Source organism: Melanostigma gelatinosum, assembly GCF_949748355.1.
Source record: "Melanostigma gelatinosum genome assembly, chromosome: 9".
Classification (NCBI taxonomy): domain Eukaryota; kingdom Metazoa; phylum Chordata; class Actinopteri; order Perciformes; family Zoarcidae; genus Melanostigma; species Melanostigma gelatinosum.
The window spans coordinates 1028806-1039763 of NC_136642.1; the positions used below are offsets into that span (position 1 = coordinate 1028806).

The 10958-nt window shown below is 46.7% G+C and overlaps 1 protein-coding gene across 1 annotated transcript in view; it reads left to right on the forward strand.

Moving 5' to 3' along the window:
- The first annotated feature begins 2324 nt into the window (after positions 1–2324).
- syt11b (synaptotagmin XIb) overlaps positions 2325–10958 on the forward strand; it is an 11316-nt gene continuing 2682 nt past the window's right edge. The window contains exons 1-2 of the mRNA XM_079274623.1: positions 2325–2610; positions 9178–10115. Coding sequence (XP_079130749.1) covers positions 2577–2610; positions 9178–10115 — 972 coding nt within the window. The 5' untranslated portion in view covers positions 2325–2576. The remainder of the gene's footprint in view (positions 2611–9177; positions 10116–10958) is intronic.

The window sequence follows — 10958 nt, forward strand, 5'->3', positions numbered from 1 at the left end:
CAGACGCTTTCATCCAAAGCGACTTACAATTCAGCATCTATCTACACACCGTAGGCTCAGCTACGGGAGAAATCTGGGATTAAGTGTCTCAAGGACACATTGACATGTGACTGGTGGAGACGGAGCCGGGGATCAAACCGCCGACCCCGATTGCAGGACGGCCCTGCTCTCCACTTAGCCACTGTCACCCAGATTGTTTCGTTGTTGCTGTCGGCCTCTGTGAACTTTAAGCTACGTTTTCAGATTTTCTGTCCAGTAGATGAATCTGAAAACACAGCATCTAATGAAGTAGCTGGGGCTGATATCAGCATTACAAACAGCTGCAGACACGAAGCAAGTCTCAAGTACCAAAAGTGCATATTTTAGCGCTAATAAGGACTCATTAATGTTAGACCTTCAAACTGCAACGCCATAGTTCCGGCACCTAAAGTCTGCAGGGTCCTGTCTACATGACTCACTCTGAAGAAGTGCTTTGAGAAACAGGTTTTCCAGCACATCAAACCCTCGTCCACCATAGTGTTGAACACCGGAGCCCCCCAGGGCTGTGTGCTCGGCCCCCTGCTCTTCACACTGTACACCCACACTGCTCAGTACAGTACAGTATGAAGCTGAACCTGACAGAACGAGCTGCTGTTCCTCCAGGTGAAGGGTTGCCCTCACAGACCTGTCCATCACCATTGATGATACCTGTCCATCACCATTGATGATACCTGTCCATCACCATTGATGATACCTGTCCATCACCATTGATGATACCTGTCCATCACCATTGATGATACCTGTCCATCACCATTGATGAGACCTGTCCATCACCATTGATGATACCTGTCCATCACCATTGATGAGACCTGTCCATCACCATTGATGATACCTGTCCATCACCATTGATGATACCTGTCCATCACCATTGATGATGCCTGTCCATCACCATTGATGATACCGTGGTGACGGCGACTCAGACTGTGAGGAACCTGGGTGTGAGCCTGGACGACCAACTGTCGTTCTCAGCAAACATTGCGTCGGTTACACGCTGCTGCAGATTCCTGCTCTACAGCATCAGGAGGATTCACTTCCTCACTGAGGAGACGGTGCAGGTGATCATCCAGGCTCTGGTCATGTCCCGCCTGGACTACTGCAGCTCACTACTTGCCGGAGCTCCGGCGTCGGCCATCAGACCTCTGGAGCTTGTCCAGAAAGCTGCAGCTCGCCTGGTGTTCAATCGCCCCAAGTTCTCCCACAACTTCCCTTCTCCGTTCTCTCCACTGGCTCCAGTAAGAGCATCCAGTGTGAGACTCTGGTGCTGGTCTACAGGGCAGTGAAGGGAACAGCTCCTTCCTGTCTCCAGGCCGTGGTCAAGCCCTACACCCCCACCCGACCTCTTCTCTCTGCTGCCTCTGCGACCGATCGCCCCGTCGCTCAGAGGTCCCTGCGGCCGATCGACCCGGTCGCGTCTGTTTCCTGTCCTGACCCCTCAGTGGTGGAATGAACTCCCCACTGACCTCAGGACAGCAGAGTCACTGCTCATCTTTCATCAGGCTGAAGACTCACCTCTTCAAGAAGGCCTACCTGAGCCTTCACTCACCACTTACTGTATTCATACTAGTTTGTTTCTGTACGTCTGCTCTGGTTTATGCTCTATGATGCTTGTTTGAAGGAGATGCACTCATGACTTCTGGTGACTTCTCTTGAATATGTTGAATACACCGACTGTAAGTATCTTTGGATAAAAGCGTCTGCTAAATGACTGTAATGTGATGTAACGTAATGTAATAATTCATGTAAATGTACATTTAAGTAAAGCTTCCTGTTTATTATCTAACACTGTGGTATCGTGAAAAAGGGGGCGGGGCCTCCACTGCCGCGAGGACCAGTCCAATGAGGAGGATGAAGTAGTGACGTCTCACTCTGCTCACATTTCTGGGAACCAATAAATAGATATTATTATTATTACTTTATATATATATATAATATCTATAAAGATATATGTCTCAATATATGTGCAAAATCGTGTATAAAATGATCCCATGTGATTTAGACATTTATACAACATCAACACATCTGGAAATAAGTAGTTTTCTTTGCGATGTAGTACAGTACAAAAGTACAATAGTTACCTCTGAGATGCAGTGTAGTAAAACGTACAAGTACCTTGACTTTGTTCTTAATTACTCGTAAATCTAGTGCCGAGTTACGTTCCACCACCGCTCATTTTTTCCCCCGCGGAGTGAGTTGTCGCTCTTTAATACGCCATCTTTGTTTCAGTCTCATCGCGAGCTCCTCCGCGCAGCCTCTCTGCATCCGAGCGCGAGCATCATCACTGCGCACCAGGCAGAAGAGACGAGGCTCCTTCAGCGGATACGAGACGTCTTCTCTCCCCCGGATCAGAGGCTGGTTTTCGGTCTTGTTTTCTCTTTCTCCCCCCGCAGCTTCTCTATGGATGTGAAATAAAAACACAAAAAGCAGGACCGATAGTCCAGTGGGTGTCCTCTCTCTCTCTCGCTCTCTCTGTCTCTCTCCATCTCTGCGCTCTTCCTTCCCTGCTCCGTCAGGACCGCATTCTGCCACTAATACACAAAATGGCGGACATCATCGAGCTTGGACCCGCCTACGGTGAGACCCTTTAACGTCGAAATAATTCTTTTTAGAACACTAAAAGTTTCATTTTCTCTACGTTGTGTGTTCTTACAGCAGGTGCATTGACTAACATGTCCACGTGTCATCATCTCACCCAGTTTAACGGCCCGTTATGATGGAAACACCCGTTATTTGATGATGTTTCACGCTTCTGCCTCTTCACTGTCACTCATCGGTGTCTGACTCCATTGAACCCGTTTAAAGGAGATTATCTCACAGCAGACAGGTTGGATGAAATCGATAAATAAAAACAAATCAACCATAATATATATATATATATATATACAATACATATAAACATATACAATATAACCTAACGTATGTAGATTAAATATGTGTTGAAAGTGAAGCTTTGATTGAAAAGTAATGTTGTGAATGTGAATAATAACGTCATCATCAAACAGGGCGTCTGCCTCTTGCAGGCCTCATCGGTGTGCGTGCGCGTGCCAGTCGGGGTGGGTATCTGGGGTGACGTCATGTCTGAACCCGGAGTACTACTGTGAGGGGGGGGGGGGGGGGTATTCAGAGCAGATACTACACTGTAAAAAATACTCTGTTACAAGTTAAAGTACGAATACCGTACTGTAAAAATACTCTTCTACAGTAAAAGTAGTACTACCACAGTGTAATAATACTCTGTTACACTAAAAGTACGACTACCACAGTGTAAAAATATTGTTAGTATGTATCTATATAAAATAATTAAAGTAAGATGAAGATGCTTTATTGCCCATGTGTGCTTACGCATACATGGAATTTGTCTCCGGTTTCCACTCCGCTCTCAATGTACAAACACAAATTTACAATAAACAAGAAAAATATATGTATAAAGAATCAAAAAGGTCAGCAAAAAAAAGTAAAACGGATGTAGGTATAAACATTTAGCTGTAATACTGTATAAATATATATCCAAGAGAAAAAAAAGAGTGTGTATATATTTATATATGTACATGTGAACATCAACCTACAGACAATAGTGTAGTATAAGCTATTTATTGTTCATGAGAGCGATGGCCAGCAGAGAGAAGCTGTTCCTGTGTCTGGTGGTCTTGGCGTGCAGAGCTCTGTAGCGCCCTCCAGAGGGGAGGAGGTGAACAGCTTGTGTCCAGGGTGTGATGGTCTGCAGAGATCTTTCAGCCCGTTTCCTGACTCTGGATGTGTACAAGTCCAGGATGGAGGTCAGGCTGGAACCAATGATCCTCTCCGCAGACGTAACAATCCGTTGCAGTCTGTTTCTGTCCTGTTTGGAGGCCGATCCAAACCACACAGTGATGGAGGAGCAGAGAACAGACTGGATGATGATGGAGTAGAACAGGATCAGCAGCTCCTGACGCAGGTTGAACTTCCTGAGCTGGAGCAGGAAGTTCAACCTCTACTGGGCCTTTTTCCTGATGGTGTTGATGTTGGGGGCCCACTTCAGGTCCTGGAGATTGTGGATCCCAGAAACCTGAAGGTCTCCACAGCAGACAGTGTTGTTGAGTCTGGTGAGGGGGGGCAGTGATGGGGGCTCCTCCTGAAGTCCACTGTCATCTCCACAGTGTTGAGCTTGTTCAGCTCCAGGTTGTTCTGACCACACCAGAGGACCAGCTGTTCAACCTCCCGTCTGTACGCAGACTCATCACCGTCCCTGATCAGGCCGATGACCGTTGTGTCCTCTGAGAACTTCAGGAGTTTAACAGACGGGTCCTCTGAGGTGCAGTCGTTGGTGTAGAGGGAGAAGAACAGTGGGGAGAGACCACAGCCCTGGGTGGTCCAGTGCTGATGGTCCGGATAACCCGGAGCTGAAGTCCACAAACAGAACCCTTCATATGTCCCTGGGGAGTCGAGGTGTTGCAGCATGTAGTGCAGACCCATGTTGACTGAATCATCCACCGACCTGTTTGCACGGGAGGCAAACTGCAGGGGGTCCAGCAGGGGTCCTGTGATGTTCTTCAGGTGGGTCAACACCAGTTTTTCAAAGGACTTCATGACCACAGACGTCAGGGCGACGGGCCTGTCGTCATTAATCCTGTGATGGAGGGTTTCTTGGGGACCGGGATGATGGTGGAGCGTTTGAAGCAGGAGGGGACTTCACACAGCTCCAGTGATCGGTTGAAGGTCTTTGTGAAGATGGGTCCAGCTGGTCAGCACAGACTTTCAGGCAGGAGGGGGACACGCTGTCTGGACCTGGTGCCTTCCTGATCTTCTGTCTGTGAAAGAGCCGACTCACATCCTCTTCGCAGATCCTCAGTGCCGGTGGGGGGTCGGTTGGGAGAGATGAGGACGCAGGGGGTGTAGATCAGTGGTCCCCAACCCCCGGGCCGCGGACCGGTACCGGGTCGCGGGTCATTTGGTACCGGGCCGCACAGAAAGAATAAATAACTTTTTTTCATTTCATTGATTATCAGAGTCGGAAAGATATTTTATTTTGAAAAATGACCGGATTCTCTCCCAATTACATGCGCCTGTCTCTCTTGACACATGTCAACACGCTTGTCACGAGCGTTACTTCCCAACCACAAAAGACCCACGAACTGCGAAGGAATGGATCCGCGACCCATTTGTGAACAAACCAGGTGAATCGAGCTTATCCGTGCCAGAGGGAGATCAGCTGCTGGAGCTTGAAAAGGACGACGGCCTTAAAAGTATGTTTGGGACAACAACTCTGCCGGTGTTAAATGTTAAATTACCAAGTACAAGTGGGAGTTTTGCTGGACAGAGTTCGAATCCAGGTTGTTGCGATCTTTCCATAAATGTATTTTCTTCCATGTATTTCTTCATACGTGGCTGTGATGCAGTGCTCACTCATACAATCATAATCCCTGCAATTGATATGAGATGTGTCTTTTAGATCTCCAGCAATATGTTTGTGAAAGTGTGACAGAGGCAGAAAACCGCTGCAGCTGTTAAGCGAACACAACACGCGCACAGAAGGAAAACCAGTAGGTCCAGAAACCAGTAGGGACGTAACACCGGTCCGTGGAAATATTTTATAACATGAAACCGGTCCGTGACGCAAAAAAGGTTGGGGACCCCTGGTGTAGATGGTTGTTTGATGGGGCAGTTTGCTGAGTTTTTCAGTAAACCAGGTTTATTGTTGTTGAACGTGCAGAAGGTTTTAGTCGGCACACACACGTCCTCACAAAAACTGATATACGATGTCACAGTGTCAGTGAGCCCATCCAGGTCTGTAGCAGCAGCCTCACAAACACTCCAATCAGTGCAGGCAAAGCAGGACTGTAGCTCCAGCTTTGCCTCGTTGGTCCATCTCTTCACAGTCTTCACCTCAGGCTTTGCAGATTTTAATTTCTGCCTGTAGGTCGGGAGAAGATGAATCAAACAGTGATCAGAGAGTCCCAAAGCTGCACGGGGTACTGAGCGATATGCGTCCTTTATGACAGTGTAGCAGTGGTCCAGTGTGTTTTTGTCCCTGGTGCTACACTAAATATGTTGTCTGTATTTCGGCAGTTCTTTGCTGAGGTTTGCTCTGTTGAAGTCCCCAAGAACAATGAGCAGGGAGTCTGGGTGTTTGTGCTCCATGTTGGTGATCTGCTCAGCCAGGTTGGAGAGCCTCGCTCACACAGGCCTGAGGTGGGATGTAAACACGACCAGAATGAATGAGGAAAACTCCCGCGGTGAATAAAAAGGTTTGCAGTCTATGAAAAGTGTTCATAGACACCCCCCTAATAAAAAGGGGGTGTGTTTTAGTGGAGCGCCCGGCTCCCTATTGGCTCACGTCCGGCCAATCAGGACCGAGTATTTCATGTGGAGAATTAAAACTGTTGCTGCAGATCAGAAACTCTTCTGTTGGTTCAACCAGTGTGTGTGTGTGTGTGTGTTGCTAGTCAGCGAGCTCAGCTGCTTTCAGCTCTCTCCAAAACATGACATCATCGTGTGGAGTCTGAAGGAACGTTGTCAACAACATGAAGGAGGTTCTTCTGGGTTGTGTTGTTGTTAATATGCACCTCTGAGATGTAGTACAGTATAAAGTACAACATGTACCTCTGAGATGTAGTACAGTATAAAGTACAACATGTACCTCTGAGATGTAGCACAGTATAAAGTACAACATGCACCTCTGAGATGTACTACAGTATAAAGTACAACATGTACCTCTGAGATGTAGTACAGTAGAAAGTACAACATGTACCTTTGAGATGTAGTACAGTATAAAGTAATATTTCGGTAATGTGAAGATTGTTGTGATAAAGATACAATTGTGAGGATTTGTGTCTAGCTCTGCTGTATTTCCCTCAGTAGTGTCCTCCTACGAGTCCCGCCCACTCTCTCCGTAGGCACAGCTGTGCCTCATCTCCGGTGATCGCCTCCAGCTGACATAAATACTCCTGTCACTCTCATCCCAGTTGTCAGTCCGTCCGTTTACCTACCTGGTATTCCGACCCGTGAGTCGTCCATTTGTTCACTCTCTGAAGATCCGCTACTAACGTTGCCTCTCGTTTTTCCGACCTGCCTGCCGTACAGTGTCGAGCCTCTGGTTTTCACCTGTACGAGGAAGCCTTCCAGTTCGTTCCTCGGAGATCAACTGTGTAGTCTTGGCGTTCCTGTGTCGAGCCTCGGGTGTCACACAGACGATCCGGCCTGCCTGCCGGCCGCGGACGCGGACCGGCCACTTCCCGGCTGAGATCCGAGCGGAGCGCGAGGACGCGCCCCCGTACTGACGTTTGACAGTTTTCCTGTCGGCTTCGTCGGCCGCTCAGCAGGATTAGCCACTGTCCGGCTTGGAACCGGGCGGAGGCGTGGAGACGCCTCCTATTGACTTTGTCCATTTCCTGTCTTTTACCTTGACTGAGAGAAATAAACGAACCTTGGTTTTGAAATAGAACTTTGCTGTCTGAGTCTGCATTTGGGTCCGTGAAACACCCCACATCATAACAACAATAAACTAAATTTAAGTTTGGTAACTTTCAGTGACCAGCAGCAAGATTATAAGATAAGAAACAAACTTTGTATTATCTTACTCTAAGGTAATAAATACTAAACAACTTTAAAATAATATAAATTAATTAAAAATGATAGAGCCTCGGCTAAGCCCCGCCCCCCACTGCTATTTAAGTTTAGAGAGACGCGTCAAACAGCTGTTCTCATCATCAGGGTGCTCTTATATTCAGGCCAATACGGTAATGTGTGTGTGTGTGTGTGTGTGTGTGTGTATGGATGTCAGATGAGGACAACAATACTCTGTACACAGCAGACCTCCACAAACTCTTCCTCTTCTTCCTCCTGTTTAAGATGACGTCAGCATGTTTTAAGATGACGTCAGCATGTCAGGTGATGTCAACAATTAACGATGATGTCACTGTTCGTTAAAGTCAAATAAGTCAAATAATTCAAATAAGGAAATCATAGATTATATTTTTATAATCCTTATTGTTATTAATGAAGTATAATAATGAGCTTAGAGCTGGTGTTATGAAGTTAAACATCATAATTCATCTCTAATATCTGTTTTATATTAACGTGAAAACATCTTCAAACTACTGGATTTATTCAAGTTTATCACCAAAACTACATTTTACAGATGACATGTGAACACATCATGATAACGTTATAATGAACCTTCAGCCAGTACTCATGTTCACTGAGCAGAGCCTGAAGGCATCATAGTGTCACTGAAGTGAACCTCCGTTAGTTAGCCGTTAGCGGTGCTGCTAACGTTACTAGCTCTCCTCTGATTGGTTGTTTACAATGAAACATGATCAGAGACTAGAAACACATGTTCTACTGAGTCAGTAAAACTTTATTGACACTGTGACGGTTAACGGTAAACTTTATTTACACTGATGGTTAACGTCAAACTTTATTTACACTGTGACGGTTAACGTTGAAACTTTATTTACACTGTGACGGTTTACGTTAAACTTTATTTACACTGTGATGTTAACGTTCAAACTTTATTTACACTCTGATGGTTGACGTTAAAACTTTATTTACACTCTGATGGTTGATGTTAAAACTTTATTTACACTCTGGTGGTTAACGTGAAACTTTATTTACACTGTGACGGTTAACGTTAAACTTTATTTATACTCTGATGGTTAACGTTAAACTTTATTTACACTGATGGTTAACAATAAAACTTTATTTACACTCTGATGGTTGACGTTAAAACTTTATTTACACTCTGATGGTTGACGTTAAAACTTTATTTACACTGTGACGGTTAACGTTAAAACTTTATTTACACTGTGACGGTTAACGTTTAAACTTTATTTACACTGTGATGGTTAACGTTAAACTTTATTTATACTCTGATGGTTAACGTTAAACTTTATTTACACTGATGGTTAACAATAAAACTTTATTTACACTCTGATGGTTAACGTTAAACTTTATTTACACTCTGATGGTTAACGTTAAACTTTATTTACACTCTGATGGTTAACGTTAAACTTTATTTACACTGATGGTTAACAATACAACTTTATTTACACTCTGGTGGTTAACGATAAAACTTTATTTACACTCTGATGGTTAACGATACAACTTTAGTTACACTTATATATCTGTACTTATTAAATGGTTGTTCTGGTGTTTCTCTCTCAGCCATGTCTCCGGTCCTGGCGGGCTTCCTGGGAGCTGGTGTTCTGGTCTTGGTGGTGGTGGTTCTGGTTCTGCTCTGGTCTTTCTGTCAACGTCGCTACCTGCGCAGCTCTGGACGCTACAAGCTGCACGGCGACCGTTACTGCGACGCGGAAGACCCCCCGTACAAGTTCATCCACATGCTGAAGGGCATCAGCATTTACCCAGAATCCCTCAGCAGCAGCAAGAGGATCGTGCGAGGCATCCGGCGAGCGGACCGCTCCAACCGCGACGGAGAGCGCGGCTCCACTGCCGCTGGCACCGGTGTCGGTGCTGCTAGCGGCTCTGGGCGGGGCATGGTGCTGGTGGACGCTGAGAACAACATCCTGGATGTCCCGGGGCAGTTACAGATGAGTCACCTCGTCCCCCCCGCCGGGCCGGTGGAGCGGGCCTTGCCGGTCCGCGCCGACTACTGCTGCCTGGACAGCAGCTCGGCCAGCAGCAGCCAGACCAGCAGCAAGACGGCGTCCCCCTTCAGCCCCGCCTCCTCGCAGACGGAGCCCGAGCCCAGTCTGGGCGCCATCAGCCTCACGGTCGACTACAACTTCCCCAAGAAGGCCCTGGTGGTGACCGTCGTCGGGGCCCGGGGGCTCCCCGCAATGGACGAGCAGGCGGGCAGCTCGGACCCGTACGTGAAGATGACCATCCTGCCGGAGAAGAAGCACCGCGTCAAGACCCGCGTGCTGAGGAAGACCCTGGAGCCGCTGTTCGACGAGACCTTCACCTTCTACGGCGTGGCCTACAGCTCGCTGCACGAGCTCACGCTGCACTTCCTGGTGCTCAGCTTCGACCGCTTCGCCCGCGACGACGTCATCGGCGAGGCCGTGGTGCCGCTGAAGGGCGTGGACCCGAGCACGGGCCGAGTCCACCTGAGCCAGCAGATCACCAAGAGGAACATGCAGGTGAGTGACAGACGGTCCATCTGTCCATCACAAACGTACCTGTCCATCCTCTGGGTACCCCTGAGATTACTGTTACAGCCTGGACAGCCTGTCTGTCTGCTGCTCCGTCTTAATCTGAGAGAGAGAGACTCTGACATCATCACAGTGAAATGTGCTCATCAGCTGTTTGTGACATCAGAGGGTTAAAAATGTTGTTTATCTTTAGTTGATACACTATTGTATGTATATATTAGTGCTGAGCAAGTTACAATTATACAATTATATTATCGCGCGTTAACGCAGTTTTTTTGTTGTTATTAAGCGACATTTTTAACACAAGAACTGGGCAGCGAGCGGTGAACAGCTGTTTGTGTGGCGTCACTTCCTGCTGCTGCTGCTACGCACGCACACACACACATACATGCTCGCGATCGTCTCGTCACAGGATCCATCGATATTAAAATACATATTGTTGTGTTTTTAAATGAAGCACGAGAGAACAAACTGCTCTTAACTCAATTCTTTATCAGCTTAACTTCCTCATGCAGGTTACTGCCACGGTACAGACTACAGGTTCCATGCTTCACCTACACTCCCCTGGGTCCTAAGTCCCTCCATGTACAGCTTCTTATCACCCTCTACGTACCAACGTACATAACAAATAGCACACATATTACGGTCATCAGCGTTATGTGTCTGACCACAATACCAAAAAATAAATGATTCCTTTAAATGATTGTTTTAGAGTTTTTAAAGTGTTTTGTGTGTAATATGTATAATAAGCATCATTTAGTATCACTACTGAGAATTTAACAAACATTAAAAACACGACGTAGATGGGTTTGTAGTTTTCACAGTCAGAGT